At 40.1% G+C, this 16,430-nt stretch overlaps 1 protein-coding gene across 3 annotated transcripts in view; it reads left to right on the top strand.

The window, feature by feature from the left end:
- IQGAP2 (IQ motif containing GTPase activating protein 2) overlaps positions 1-16,430 on the top strand; it is a 211,485-nt gene that overhangs the window by 158,648 nt on the left and 36,407 nt on the right. For all 3 annotated transcript variants that reach the window (XM_061620404.1, XM_061620395.1, XM_061620414.1), the window contains 8 exons: positions 4,209-4,299; positions 6,703-6,864; positions 9,068-9,210; positions 11,414-11,584; positions 12,976-13,059; positions 14,523-14,594; positions 14,834-14,903; positions 15,066-15,274. In XM_061620404.1, the coding sequence (XP_061476388.1) occupies positions 4,209-4,299; positions 6,703-6,864; positions 9,068-9,210; positions 11,414-11,584; positions 12,976-13,059; positions 14,523-14,594; positions 14,834-14,903; positions 15,066-15,274 (1,002 nt within the window). The remainder of the gene's footprint in view (positions 1-4,208; positions 4,300-6,702; positions 6,865-9,067; positions 9,211-11,413; positions 11,585-12,975; positions 13,060-14,522; positions 14,595-14,833; positions 14,904-15,065; positions 15,275-16,430) is intronic.

The following is a 16,430-nucleotide window of genomic DNA, read 5'->3' as shown; positions in this document are numbered from 1 at the left end:
GCTGTTTTGCGGAAATGAGCTTTTTTGTTTTTTGTCTCGTATGGAGAAGGGTGTGACACATCAGAATGTGGCAATAGGCAAAGCTGCTAAAGCTTCCAGCAGACACAGAGATTAACTTCTTCTTTACAAGATGAATTAACTCCTAAACTACCATAGGTAGTGAGAGTAATAATGTGTTCAGTCTCTTTACTTCCATCGGAATTATATAGGAAATGTTATGACTGAAAGTACACAGACTTTGTGTTAATTTGGTGACCTAATCTGGGTTTGAATTTACACTTTTTAGAAACCCAGTGGGTCAGGGAATAAAGGACAACCTGGCTCTGTTTTGTCTGCAGAAATGGGGGAGGAGCACTGGGGAAACGCCTGGTCAGCATGCACCAGCACACTGCTCACTTACATTAAATTATAATTTCTTTCAAAGTATGGTTAATATTTTGAGTGTTAAATAACTACAGCAACAGAAAGGAAAATGCTATTTAGCAATATAGCACTAGGAACATAATGATTTAAGAATGTCATAAAAATAGCATTATAACTGCACTGACAAAGCAATAAGAATTTGCCTGTCGTACCTTCACAAAAGATTTGGCCTTCTTTTGACTACCTGCAGCCTAGTTATTCAGCTTATTGCTCAGCAAAAAGCAAACAATACTGTATTTGTATAATGAGAGCTAAATTCTTGAAAGCCTTCCACACAATGAAAATATTGTATGATAGTTCTTTCATGGTCATGTGAATCAACACCTGGCCACCAGAGAAAACTGTAGTTCAGACTAACCAGGTTTCCAACTTTTAAGCCAAGATTTGAAACCAGTGTTTAAAGCTGGAGTTAGGACCCTATAGCCCTCCAGATGTTGCTGGAATACAATTCCCATGTCCCTGACCCTTGGCCACACAGTAACTGGGCCTGGGGAAGTTTGGAATTTAACAGCATCTGAAAGGCTATAGATTTTCATCCATAGTTGAAATATAGTTTCAAATGCTGGATTAAATAGGAACTCTGGTGAGTCTTAATTGTGTTAATCTTTCAACTGGTATAGCACATAATTGCAGTTAAAATTGGTAGTGAGAACTTCTGCATATGAACTATGGATGGGATCTGTTAGCTGGTGCTGCTTCAAAAAGTGTTCCACTGATCTAGCAGGCAGTATTGATTTGTCCACTATCCATTGCTTTTATTGGCCTGATTTTTCCCTCCCCAAAAATCTCAATATTAATATCAGAAGTTTGAAAGAAACTATCAATGTTTTGAAAGGAATGATCAATATTTTGAAAGGAAAGCAGCTTCGCAGCTTCCTTTTCCTCCTCTGCTATTTTAGGCTTGACTTGCTTCCTCTCTGCTTGGCGCTTGGATTATTCGAGTGGAGGGGGATGGCAGAGGGGGAGAGAGCAAGCTGTACTGCTGTGCTGTGAGTAAAATCAATAAAAGAACAATATATTTGAGGGAATATTTGAAGGGGGGGAAATCTGGTGTTGGAGAAAGGTTCGGAGCAAACGGGATTGGTCAGCAAAGACAGGAAATGCAGACCATTGAAAAAACAAGTGCCAAATTCAAATTGCCCATCCCTAGTATGATATGTTCTATTATGCAGGGTGAGGTGGCAGAAAAAAGTGTGAGATTATATTTCAAATGCCCCGCCCCATGACAAAGCTTCCTCCAAACTGGCACATCAGGGAGAAAACTGTATAATGCAACAGCAGTGCATGAGGTAGGCAGAGTGGCAGTGTACTTCAGCAGCACTGCTACACTCACTCGGGTGGGGATGGGACATTGGAGCTTGGGGGTACTTGGAGTTGGCAATGTGGCGCTGCTGCCAACTCAGAGCTCCCCCAACCTTGTTACAGCCCTGTCCCATTCTGGTGAACGCAGCAGTGTCACCAGCAAGACACTACTGCAACTCTGTCCCTTCATGCGCCACTGCTGGTATAACGTATAGAAAAGCTCTCATTCATATTCTTTTAAAAAAAAAAATCACGACTTCCACCAGTTTACTTGTGTATAAGCATCTGAAGGTCCAACTAGACTTGATAGTGACAGACGTATGCCAAATTTGAGTTTTTAACCAAATTCCTGAAACTAATGTGGGGGGGATATAAAGTGAGAGGGAGGGAGTGCTGAACATTTTCCTCTCTTGCAATCCCACCCCCCAGCTACCTCTACCCAGCTGGTTCCCTTCCCACCCCCATTCCCAGGACAGCCAAAGACTAGAAATAATTCTCACCATGAGAAAAAGTTGGGAAGGGGAAGTGTAGGACAGAAGATTTAGCATAGTGATGGGGAAACTGGATCTGGACAGATCGTTATCTCCTCACCCACCCCATGGCCCAAGTTGGACAGGTGGGCAGAAGCACCAACCTGTCTTATCACCTGACATCACAGTGATGTCGGGTGCACTCCTTTGTCCACAAGGGTCTTCAGAAGCTCCTTTTACAGCACTGTCTTGCCCAGCTCTTTGTAGGCACTACTGACCGGCTGATTGGACAAGCCTGCAAAAAACCCCTTTTAGCTGAGCCAGGTTTTTACTTGCCCCACAACTGGTGTATGGCAGGTGGGTGTGGCTTGGGCAAAATGGCCTCATGGGCCAAATGGGGAGGCCCTAGTTAGGCTTATGGGCCAGAGGTTCCTGACCCTGTGTAGAACACTTGAAGATTTTCAAGCAGAGACTAGGCAGCCATCTGTTGCATATTCTCTACCTGGATTTCCTGCTTGTAGCAGAGATTACAGTACATGGCCTCTGGAGCCCTCTGCTCTCAGATGTGAATAAGATTGCAGCCTAAATCTTTTTCCACACATCCTGTTTTATACAAAGCTTGTTCTGCCATTACATCTGGTCAAACACTTGCAGATATTAACTTTCACATGTTGAAAAAGATTGTGATTTGCCATGGAAAAATCAGTATTGCATTCTTATTAGAATACCTTATCAGTCATAACTTTCTATTCCTGCCCCACCTACCCCCGCTGTTTCTTATTTTTGCAAATAGACTTGTACCTGTATTTGCTCAGACTACTGAATGACTTTCCACAGTCAAAGTATTCATATTGGTGTTTTTTTTTAAAAAAAATGTGCCTGTTAATTGAATGTCAAATTTAGATAAAATTAGCTTTGCTTTAAAAAGTGTTTCCTCATATTCCAAACACTATTGGAATCCACTTGTATTTGAACTCTCTCTCTCTCTCTCTCTCTCTCTCTCTCTCTCTCTCTCTCTCTCTCTCTCTCTCTCTCTCTCTCTCTCTGTGTGTGTGTGTGTGTGTGTGTGTGTGTGTGTGTGTGTGTGACTTTTTACTTGTCTGCACGCATGCATCATTCTAATTGGAAAAGTCTTGAAATAGCAAGCTAGCTTTATTTCATGAGCACTGAGTCATCTTCCGGTATGTCTTACCTAATATATTCAGTGTGTTTCTCTGGGAACAAATTCTAAATATTAACGTACCAAACAATCCGGGGTTTATGGGCATGGGTGTTTGAGTTCAGCAATAGAATTAGAAGAGGTGAAGTTAAACTCCAATTCCCAGTTTCTAGAACAAAATATTAACACAGCAGACTCCTACATACCAGCTGATGCTATCTTGACTGCAGTGTGCCAAAAGCAAAGAGCACATATACAGCACTGAGGTCCCTGCAGAGTAAATAGTATCATGATGTTCAAGATAAGATGGAATGGGAGTGTTTATGCCCAAGGAAAATCCAAAACTTTTAAGTTATCCTTACATTTTGTCCCATCCAGGATCATACCTTTCAGAACTCACAATCCCATACCTAGTCAGGCTTTCAGAAAGGTTTACTAAGCATGGTTTGAACTGAATGAATTACATGCTGGCCCATTACATGCTAAACTGCCCCTTATATAATGACCCCAGACATAAATTTTTAACACCCTTTATAATTCCTAGAGCTGCCCTCCCCTCTGATATCCTAATAGCCGACTTACTTGCAGATAATTATAGCAAAACCATATTGGCAGTAGCAAATTTTGCACTCGCTGCAAAAAGCATCAGAGCCCAATATTGCAAAAGCCATCACCACTGAATTTTTAATCTTGTGTTATATTTTAGATGTGCCGACATGCTATTGTATATATTTCGTTGTAGTACTAAAGGCCTTGCTATGGCCTATGGCTAAGAGCAAATAAAGTTGTTGTTGTTGTTGAATTAAGATTTTAAAAACTATATTAATTTTTGTGCCTCTCCCTTCCTTCTCCAGGAATCTCATGATGATTCTTCAGTCCTTTGGCTGGATGAGATACAGAAAGGAATTGATGATGCTAACAGAAACTTAGAAGATGCATCAAAGTGTAAGGAACCATTGGAAGCCTTCCTTTGAACTGTTTATTGTACAATAATATTAGAAAGTTCAGTTTCAGTGAGTCCACTGAAATTCCATTATCTTCACATTGTGAAGACAAAAGTTGCTTGGTTGTGTGCAGAGGCTTTCAAGGATAAAGCTTTCTTAATATGTGAACCCAACAGCTAACTTGGTAAGCTTGCTTCTGCTGCTATTTTACAACTTCCCTTGAATGACCATAAGAATTTCCTCTCAATGGCCCAAACATTTACTCATTTCCCACCTACCCTAGTAATACAGAATTATGGATAGATCATCAATTGGAGTTCATATCTCTCACCTATGGGAAGGACAATAGATCAGTGGTAGAACATCTGTTTTGCATGCAGAGGTCCCAGGTTCAATCTTCAGCATCTCCAGGTCAAGTGGGAGAGACCCCTCCTTGAAATCCCAAAGATCTGCTGCCAGTCAATGTACACAATAAAGAGGTAAATGGGACAATAGACTGACTCAGTATAAGGCAGCTTCCTATGTTTTTGTGTGTGTTCCTCTGTCACATATTTGCTCCTAGACCCAAAATTCCTCATCTGTAAAATGGGAATACTGACCTACCTCATATGGTGGTTGTTAAGGTGAATGCAATAAAGGTTGTAAAGTATTTGACAAATTAAGTACCATTATTGATTTTGGCACTGAATAAAACAAAAAAGGAAAATGGAGCCAAGCAACTGGCATAACCAACTGGAATAAAACCATGATACTTGTGGATAGTAAAGGTTGTTAAAATCCAGAGCTTGGAAAAGTTACTTTTTTGAACTACAACTCCCATCAGCCCAATCCAATGGCCATGCTGGCTGGGGCTGATGGGAATTGTAGTTCAAAAAAGTAACTTTTCCAAGCTCTGTTAAAATTATAGTACTTCATTGTGTCAAACTCTACCTTGATCATCAAAAGTACTTGCTCTTGCTCTTCCCTTCCTGAAAGGATAGATAGGAACTTTGAAACCAAGTATTTACACCCATTTACCTGGAACTTTGCCCTCCAAGCCATATACATACATACCTAGTAACTTACATTCTGAGATGTACATTCTATGTGGGCCAAATCTATTTACTTTGACTCTCAACTATTCATATATAATAACCTTGTGAAATTAATTTAAGTTTCCTTGTGCTTGAATTGTTTGCTAATCATCCAATCATCATTCCCCCCCCCAAAAAAAGAGCGAAGATCTCATGTGCATCTTGAATATCGAAAGTAGTCCTGTTTCATCAAGTGGCTCAAACTCATTGATTTACTTTCTCTGATTAAAAGCATGTGGTATAATTGTCCCAATGATTGCACCATTTTAGCCTGAAAGCAGGGGATTACATGCTTGCTCTGTGGCTTAAAGAAAAACCCACATTCCTTTACCTAGAATAACACATCTGGGTGGAAGCTAGCCTAGACCAGAACCCTTCTTAACTTCCATATTAAATGATTTCCTCCTCCCAAATTCTACAGGTAGAGGGGGAGAAGGAATTGTGCAATTTCCCACCTGCATGCTGAAGTTGTACAATTCAAAAGAGGCTATGTACCAAGTGCTGCTTCTAAATGTGAGGCAGCCCTTAAGCTTACTATCAGAGTTGTCATCTAAAAAGTATTGGGCCATGCATCTGTCTTCTGTCTTCATGGCAGAATCCAAATTTATGTATCTCTCCCACTTACTTTTGGGAATTGTAATGCATTCCTGTTTGATTAAAAACATCTCCTATGTAAATTATGAAGAGCAAGCAAGTATAGGAGAGAGAATGTGACTAGAACTGCACTGTAAAATTGTTTGGGCTTTTCTTCATTTTAAATATAGGCGCACCACTTCATCCCATGCTCAAGATGGCTAATACAATAGAACCCCTCCCCCTAAAAGCATAACAACTATTCTTTTCCTTGTTCACAATACGTATGTTTTTCAAACTATTTATAAACTCTGAAGCTTATAAAACAGGTTTTATAGGGTCAGTCTCATTACTCATTACTGCCATGAAGTGGTAACTAGGAAGTGGTGGTCTCATCCTGTGCCACTAACCTACATAAGAGATACATAATTTGCGAAAGTTAGATTTACCAGGGATGAAAGTAGGGTGTCCTCCTTTCCTTAAACTCTGGAGAGAAAAATTAATGCCTGTCTCTAGCCAAAGAGAAACTGCCTCTCTATCCAGCAACACAATGGGACTACCTTAAAAGTAGGTGGATTGCAGTGAAAACAAGCTAAGAAGTAAGGAATACATGCATGTCACACATCCTAATGCCTTCATATGCATTTTTAGTCCTCCAAAAATATGCTCTGGCTTTGTTGGAAATTAATACTGTTGCATCTGTAACATATCACTGGAAATGCATAATTGCTAATGTTTAGTTTAATTTTGTCCTTTAGTGGCTGTTGGGACGATAATGATAAACCAGTGTTTAGAAAAAGGTGACACTGGCCAGATAATCACCATTCTACAATCCCATAACTTCAATTTAAGAGCTCTCCTGGAGTGTGCTGAAACCTACTACAATAGTCTGTTGGAAGCCAAGAATCTAAAAATGAAAGGTAATGTCCTAACCTAGAACACTCAGCACAACAGACTGGACCTATTTAAATATATAGTTTTGCAAATCGTTTGTATGTTTCATAAGCAGCTTGTCTAGTCTCATTGTTAAAAGCATTGTTACTTTTATATGCACATAGGAGCTGTTTTAGGTAAGTCTTGTTTTGTATTAAGTTGAGTCTGTAACAACACTTGAAATACTCTGAAAGGTCTTCCTGGATGTTTCGGATGGGGGAATGTCCATTGCTCATTAAACACGGAAGGAAACTGAGGATGAAGCATTTGTTTGTGCCTTTGGGTCAGTTTGTGCAGTCCTCCACACAAATTACTGCTGCCTCAGGAGCTGCTGTTGAGTTTCTTTCTGAAAAGCTGCTACTGGAGAAGGCCTGACATTCCAGAATTCCTGCATTTCAAAGTTCCACAAATGTGTATATTCCAGCTCAGATTTGCCCTTACAGTGCGCCTATGGGTGTTGTTATGTGTGTGTGCAGTATGAAGACTATAAAAGCATGATGATCTCCCACAAAAGAGGAACAGATCTAATGGTTTAAAAATATAGGAACTGTATTACTGGGTCAAACCAATGACTCATTAAGCCCAGCATCCTGTTTCTCTCAGTGACTAGTTTGCTTCCTATGAGAAGCATCTGGTGCAAATGGTATAGAGCAAAAATGCAACCTTCTGTTGCTACTCATTGGCTTCTAGCTTCTACCAGCCTTTACTTTCAAGCCATGGCTCCTAATGTGTGCATGAGGTGTGACATCCAATAAAGATGCAAAGAGCAGATGTGAAGCGAAAGCTTCAATTTGTTCCTGCTTTGCACCAGGAGAGGACAGAGAGATCAGCCTCTTCCTCTCTTACTAATCATATAGTAATGGCCACTCTACGCCTATTTCCTTCTAGTATTGGATGATTAAGGTTAATAAAAGAAGAACCCTGCATATGACAGTGTTACCCCTTCCCCCAAATAAAGTCTTCCTTGGAGGCTTTATATACTATGGGCTAATGTGGTCCTGCTATCTGCCCCTGCTAATGATGCACCTGGTAAGATTCTGGGAAGTTCTCTGGGTCATGAAGCAAAACTTCAGAATTCTTGAAGTTGCTCTGTTGCAGAGAGCCTCTCTGTTAAGACTAGCACTCCCCAGTGAATGAATTGCCTCTGACACCAGTTGTTGCAGAGCCAGAAGTCTTTTCTCCTTGGTAGATCAATGTAGTTGAAGAGCTTGCTATTGTGGAGGATGCAAGGGGGATCAGTTTTAAGCAGACTTCATGTTGTGACTGTTCATATGCACAAGCTCTAAGAAACTCATAGGAAAAGCAGACCAAACTAAGAAATGGGGAAGAAGTGCCAGGGAAAGAAAGGGGGAGCTTACAAAAAAAGACCATTAGTATTTGCTCCTTGTCCTAACAATAAATACAAGAGATGGAGGAAAGTTGTGCAAAGCTACCAATAGTGCATGGAATTAACCAGGAGACATAATTTGAAACTAGTCAAGACATGGTAGGGGAGGTAAGTTGGGGAAGAGCTTGCCCTTTTCTGACAACTGTAGATGTCTTTCCAGGAAGAACTAGCTCTGCTCTGAGGTCTGTGCTCTAGCACAACTACCACTAGTGGCTTCTGATACTCCTTTCCTCCAGTGCTTCTCTAGACCAGTGGTTCCCAAGCTTTTTTTCCCCACAGACCATGTGAAAATTGGTGAGGGTCTTAGAGGACCACTTAATGGTTTTTCTGCCTGTTGTGGCACGTTGTGTGGTATGATAGCTGCTGTATGATTTTTAACTGTATTTTCATTGCTGCTTTTATTTCTTACATGGTATTTTATTGTATTTCATTTTTCATTCCAATAGAAATGCAGTTAAAACCATTGTAAATATTTAATGTGGACATTCCATGGACCACCTGAATGAAGCTCGTGGACCACCTGGGTTCCACGGACCATAGTTTAGGAACCTCTGCTCTAGATCATTCAAATATTTACAAATCAAAGTGAGGTTTTGGTGTACTAAAGCCCCAAACTTAATCACAGGTTTACATGAAAGGTGAATTCTTCCATGGATTGTCACAGCAATGTCTACTTCTTTCATTGCCATCCACAATAGACAATTGTAATGGTGTTGAAGGATTAGAAATGGGAGGGTGTGAGTACATTCATACTACTTAGGCAATATGGAAGCCATACCAGTAATGTCTTTAAACATTTTTAGATCCTGATGAAGGCCCGTGGATAAAAACTTTAATGCAAGGCAGCTACAATTACTACTTCGATGTGGGAACTGGAAAGGGTACTTGTGTACCACCTGAAGGAATTGTGCCAAAAACTTCTTGGCTAACTGGTGAAGAAATTCAGGTAGAATAAAATCATTGCTGTCTTCTTTGTGTGTCGGTTTTGAGGTGGTTGTGTGTGTGTTTTGTAACATGAAGATGCCCTTGGGTATGAAGAATATGGCTACGGTGGTGGTAGGGCAAGGTGTGAAACTTAGCAGCAGAGAAGAAAATTTTTCATTTTAAATTTTTTAAAAAACCCAATGCATTATTTCTGTTGCTATTTCCATCAGACCTGACTCACACAGGGAGATCTGTTTTTGTATATTTAACCTTAATTACACATGTTAAGAGTTGCAAATATTTATCAAGGTACTGTGTCTTCTGCATATTTAGCAGTGCACATTTGATTGTCATTAATAAATTAAAAATCACAAAATCATTGTACTAAATATTTCTGAGACTAATCTTAGTGCAGGGGTGAGGAACTGGATCTTGTTGGCAGACCAGATCCTTATTCATATTCATATTCATATTCATATTCATTCTCTCTCTCTCTCTCTCTCTCTCTCTCACACACACACACACACACGCACACGCACACGAGAGAGAGAGAGAGAGAGAGAGAGAGAGAGAGAGAATATCCAACTTGGCAGGTGGGTGGGACTATCCACCCTTCAGACACCTCATATTCTAATGATGTCAGAAGACTGATACCTGTCAAAGTTCAAAGGAGGTTGCTGTAAACCATTAGGTCACTAATAACAGTTGATTGGTTACTGGGATCTCCTTTGAAGTCTCTGCAGAGGGGGAAATGTTCCTATAAGGGGAGCAGAGAAAGTGGTTTGTATTCAAAGCACTTCGTCCAGCATTTTGAATATAAACTGCTTCCTTTGGAAAGAAAAAAAATGTACTGTTTAAAAGCAGACTCAAGCCACTTCCTCCAGCCCTCTTGGTTGGACTAGGGAGTTCCTGAAGGGAAGAGTGTAGCGAATCTTAGTAGATTGCTAATGCCAGCTGATTGTCTGGGCTTTGGCTATGCAGAGCTTTCTTCTAGTACTGACAATCGGCTGATCCTCAGTGCTTGCCAAGAGCCCCACACTGTGCTTTGAAATTCCATTACTCAGCTGATAGTTGGGGTTTCAAAGCACCTTTGCAAAGGGTTTTATAGGTGCCGCTGATCAGTGCTTGTAGATCCCTTTTTGACTTTACCTGCCCCACACCTGATGTCTGTGACATGAGTGTAGGGCAGGTGGGTGTGACTTGGCTAAAAATGCCTGCCAGGCTGCATGCAGAGTCCAGGCAGGCCTAATTAGGCCTGTGAGCTGGAGGAGCCCTACCCCTGCGCTAAGCAATAACTTCAAGCAGCTGTTTCATATTGTATATTTTTTAAAATTTGGAACATGCCCTAAGAATTTAGAATGCAATAGGGCAAACACTCTGGTGTACATCTTCTGCTTGTTCCAGCCTGGATGAGGGGGAGTCCTGTACAAACATTCATTGAAATGAAGAATAAATTGCAGCTGCTGCAAGAGCATTTGCTGGATTTTTATTGCTGTGTAAGGAAAGTCATGATGACTTGCTACACCTCTGCTTCCTCTAGTCAATCTTTTACTGTAAACTTCGGCATTTACATTTGCAAGGTTGGGAAAAGCTGGTTGCCTTATTGGTTCCAGGCAAGGAAGATCTTATTTAGTGAGGAAGAGCTGGTTCTTCTAGGTGCTAATCTGCTACAAGTTACTGACATAAATTTGTGTGGCCAGATAGATAAATACTCTTATTTGGGGGTCCAGTAACCGTTATGGACTCTTCTTCTTCTTTTTTGTGGTATATTGTGGTATGTTTCATTATTCTCCCAAAATAAGCAAAGTTTACCTCAAGAACTATACCCTGGCTTCCGCTAGGCTTTTTTTGATGTCATGGTCAAATGTTCTCAACTACAAAGAACAAAGTTATGAAAGAGTCATTTTGCACAATGGAGAAGCATAGAGTTGGCAGGATGTATTGCTAAATAATCTGGCAGCATTTTAAAACAAAGAACCTCAAAAGTATAAATACCCTTGTGGAGTTCACATGATTGATACAGATTTTATAGAACTCTTATACTAATCCATAGTGAAGCAACATGAATTTCAAAACAAGTATTAAAACTAAATGCAGAAAGATGGTGCTAGGGTGGGCATTGGGCTTGAGTGTGAATAAAAATACATTAGCTAGACAAATTGTTTGGCTTTTGCCTGGCTACTTATGTTACGCCTGATCTCTTACATCTTTTCCCCCTTCCTTAGACTGTTGTTTCCCAGGTTACATCTGATTACAAAAGAGAACAGCTGTGGTTTGCAAATGAGGACCTGATCATTCAGCTGCAAGCTAAAGCAAGGGGATTCCTTGTCAGAAAAAAATATAAGGAAAGAAAAGCATATCTGAAAAACCAGCAGCCATCAGTGATAAAAATACAGGTATGATAATCCACTGAAGCTCCCTTGCTGCTTCTGGCTGTTGATTGAACAACCTAATTAATAGGTTTAGACAAATGTTGCACTAGGATAGCCATATATCCTTCTTTACAAAGGACAGACCCATTTGAAGGGCTGCCTGATCTTAAGTCTGCTTTGAAGATAAAAAATTATCAGAGCAGAGGCCCATCAACAGTTAACACTTAGACAGCAGACTGAACAGGTATGAATATCACTTGGTCACAAACTTCCCCATTGTAGTGAGGTTTATTGTATTAAAGGTGTCTATTTAAATTATACTAATGATTTCTAAGTTTGCATTTGATATACAAGTTAGTATAAGCAAACTGTATGCAAATATGTCCTCTCTCTTTTTGGTCACTTATTTCCTCCTTTTGAGAGATGCAAGTGGCCATCTTATATTGTGCATGATCTTGGAGCACATATTGCCTCTGTTATGGGAGGGCACCTCAATGGCTTACCGTTGGTGCAAACAAAATTGTTCCCAAAATATGTATGGACTTGAGGATAGGGCTAACAGCAGCTATTAATCATGATAGCTGTGTACTACCTCTGGTATCTGGCCACTATGAGAACAAGATGCTGGACTAGATGGACCTTTGGTCTGATTCAGCAGGGCTATTCCATTATTATAGTAAAGACTGTGCAGTGTACATAATGACTACAATCAAGGCATGGATATACTTTCCTTCAGCATCTACAGAGGGGCCACTGAAACCAGTTGTACTATGCATGGCTAGCTGCTGGTTTTAGTCTCCCCTCCCAGTCACTCTGGGAGCCACTACAGTTGCCTAGGCCCAAATAGACCTCTAATGCTGTGTTCCAACCTGCCGTTTTCTGTTGTGTGCCTTGTGTGATAGCCTAAGAATCATTGTTACTGTACTTTGACAGAGGATGCATCATGCATCCCTTTTGCTATAGGCTTGTCCTTTACAAGTATTTTCAATGCCAGACCACTTTCTAATGATGGGATTAAAAACTACAAACAAATAGAATCAGACATGGCATAGCCACAGCTTGCATAAACAGAGCATTTTTGGAAAAGGCATTTCCACTCAGTTGCTGCATCTCCTTTAAGTGCTGATTTCAAATCCTTGGGGTTACTGTAGAAAAGTTTTTATTTATTCTGAATTTGAGCATAAACCACACAATAGAAAGCCTTAAATGAAGCTTGAGATGGATATTGGGAAGTTAGTTGACTAGTCAAACAAAGAGATATCACTAAAAAGAATCAGTAGCTTGTTTGTTAAAAATATTTTTATCCTGCTTTTTTTTAAAAAAAATGCTGAAAGTGGCTCATAAAATAAGATCTAGAATTAGTCTTAGTCCTAATACATATTGTCTTTTTTAAACAAAAAAACCAACATAAACAGGCATCCTGGAAAGGTTATAAGCAAAGGAAAAGCTACTCTGAAAGACTTCAAATGTTGCAAAGAAATGTCGCTTCTGTTGTCAAGGTAAGTATTTCTTATACTTTGAGACTTCCAATGCTAACACGCTGGCACTGATGTAGTGATGCTCACACATGGAAGCGGGAGGCCAACTGGGTGGAGGGACACATCTAGCCAATCCAAACACTCTCCCAGCCTAAAGGGGGTTTGGTTTGGTTTGGTTGAGCTTCCATTTTACATTAACTTCCTAGCTGACATGTTGTTTACTGAGTTCGTTAGGTTCATGTGTATTTAGTAATATTGTTTACAGAACCTCTTATTCTAATTACATATGTAACTGTACTTAGATTGGTAGGGTCATACTGGGCTCTCCCTGGTGAAATCTGGTTGTTTTCCAGTTTTTATCCTCTTCCTAGTTCAGGCATATGGATACTTCTTTGAATGGGACAGATATTGTGGAAGGACAAGAAGCTATTTTATGGTATTCTGGTAGTGCTAAGGCAAACCATGGCTTAGTATGAACAAGCAAATGTGTGGGTTCCTAGAGCAAATATTGTGGTTCCAGTGCTCCTCCCCCAGTCTTGCTGCCATTCTTCTCAGGGCAAAATCATGGTTTTGCTTAACATTACATCCAAACCCACTCCAAACCAACAGCAGTAATTAAGGTTTGCTCTTAGTTTACTACTCCCTGAGATTTTGAACATAATACTAAATCAAACCATAGCTTAGCTCTGGCTAGTGCAGCAGTAGGATCAGGGGAGGAGCACTATGGATACAATGCTCACTTTGGGAACACACGTTTGTTCATTTGCACTAAGCCATGGTTTGGCTTAGCATTATGTGCAAAGTGAGCTTGTTTCTGAAAGCTGATGTTATGCATGTACATCTCAAGCATGTGAATGGAGGTAACATGGTAACATGGCAAAGGGTGAGCAAAACACATAGGAGTGTGCATTACTATGTCTGCAGGCCTAGTTCTTGAGAGCTAGGTAATAGCAGTCATCTCATTGTAGAGATTTTTGAGAATGTGTATAATTGAGCACATAATTGTACAGAAGAACCCTGTAATTATCACTTTGGAGAGCCAAGTGTCATAACCATGCCTGTCTGGGATTGTAGGCTGATGAGCTGAAGCAAGAGAATTTGCCCTCCTTAGTATTAGAGAGTTTTCAGTGGAGCACTGTTATGTTTAGTCTGTAACTTGAGTTGTGATGCATGTGTGTGTGCTACAATTGCAGTCTCCATACAGAGCATATGTTTAAAGCACATGGCTTCCCCCAGAGAATCCTGGGAACTGGAGAACTACAATTCCCATCACCCTTAACAAACTATAGTTCCCAGGATTCTTTGGGAGCCATGTGCTTTAAAGGCATGGTGTGTATACAGGTTGTGTAAATTATACAAAAGACCTAACATGAAGGTGTATAGATTGTGAACACATTCTTTTTAAACTAGTATTTTTAAAAGCAGAATAAAATTTAAAGGTGTTCATTGTTTTAAGTATCTGTTCATTCTTGTTTGACTTTCAGATTCAGTCATGGGTCAAAATGTGGTTAGCAAGAAAAGCATACAAGGAACGGATGCAATATTTCAAAAATCATGTAAGTTTCCCCTACTATTCCCTACTAGAAAGATCCTCTGGCTCCTGCTCCCGGTTTGACTGGAGAAAAACAAATTTACAATAAATCAGACATTTTCCCCTTACCATGGGATGGGATGGCCCAGGGACAGGAGGAAAAAAAGATAAAAACCCGTTTGCATTATATACAGGTTGATAATTATTACAGCCTGTTTCTTATGTGATGATGTCTAAAAATGTATAATTTGGGTCCCCTTTCAGAATGAAGAAATTGTGAAAATCCAAGCCTTCCTTAAAGCAAACAAAGCTAGGGAAGACTATAGAACACTGAGTAAGTGCTCCTAAGTAATATTTTCTGGCCATCAATTAAATGGACAGATTGATGCCTTACAAACACCAGCAGACATGTTGCAACTGTTTTGAGGAATTTTGTTTAGAATGAAATGTCTAGAGTTCCTGAGCTTAATTTCTTATTTGTTTACTTAACTTGTAGCTGGTTCTGAAAATCCTCCTTTGAACGTCCTGCGCAAATTTGCTTACCTCATGGATCAGAGTGATTTAGACTTTCAAGAAGAGCTAGAAGTAACAAGGTTAAGGGAGGAGGTGGTCACAAATATCCGATCTAGTCAACAGCTGGAGAAAGATCTGAACCTGATGGATATCAAGATAGGATTGCTGGTCAAAAACAGAATAACTCTGCAGGTTGGTTAACATGGTGACTTGTGTAGTCAAGGGATGGATGTTTGGTTAGTAGTACTCTCTTGAAAAGTGAAGTAGTGGCTATAACATACCTGGGGTCTTTTGGAGAATCCTAACCTTGGTAGCCAATGTTGGGTGGTCACTCAGTACACTGAATTAGAGGTATCACTCAATGCCCCTAAGTGGAAATATGCCAACATTCAATTCAAACCTTGAATGGAGTCACCAGAACAGCCCCTAGTTTCCCATCCTCACCATCAGTAGGACTGGCTGCTTCCAGTGCCTTGAACCAATAAAGGGGGAAGCTTGATCTGCGAGAAGGGATAAAATAAGGGGAGGGCCTGAAGAGCCCAGATACATAATGATGAGAAGAACTGCAAGAACAAACAAGGTCCCTGGTAAATGATTTCTGCAGGTTTGCTACATTGTATAGGGATCTCCCTTTCTGTGCCACACCAGGAGAATCCTCACAGTGCGTTAAAACTAGCTTTCAGATAATTACACTAAATTCTAAAGTGTGTGTTTTACTCATCCTTCTTTACATTTGAATGTCATATATATGTGAAATGTCGTAAAATGTCTTGAGCACTGATTTTGCAATCCCTCAGCTGCTTAATAATCGAAATATATTCATCTAAGAGCTTTCCATTTTGTTAAATCAACAATTGCAGTTTCTCAGGAAGTGTGTTTATACTGGCGCCAATATGGAAGTAAACCTTCAAATCTAATACATGCTGAGCATTATGAGAATCAGATGTGACACTGAAGTTTTCATGCTCTGACTCAACCTGGCCTCTCTGTTGTGCTTTCTTAAAGAGATGATTGCATACAATTGCAGTATGGTAAAGGATGATTGCTCCCATTCAAGCCGTGTGTGTTCTGCCACATGGAACTGATAAGCGGTTGAATGCCTGTGACTGCAGTCTCTTGCTGACATTGACCTTTTGCCTGTTGCTTAGTTGTTTTTTGTTATTGTTGAGGCATTGAGAACTGTGGTATACACCTTTTTCTTACTAACTTAATATTTAGCCACCTTACATCTATTTTATCTGGTTGTAGCTGTTGGAGAATTTTGTATTTCTACTGTGGGTTCTTTGCTGGGGGTCCTTAAATAAAATTGAAGCCACAGGCTTGGAGCAAACAGGTAGGCCTTTATTAA

This window comes from Rhineura floridana, chromosome 1 (assembly GCF_030035675.1).
Source record: "Rhineura floridana isolate rRhiFlo1 chromosome 1, rRhiFlo1.hap2, whole genome shotgun sequence".
Classification (NCBI taxonomy): Eukaryota; Metazoa; Chordata; class Lepidosauria; order Squamata; family Rhineuridae; genus Rhineura; species Rhineura floridana.
The sequence above is the reverse complement of the archived record's forward strand: the minus strand, read 5'-3'. Positions and strand labels throughout refer to the sequence as shown.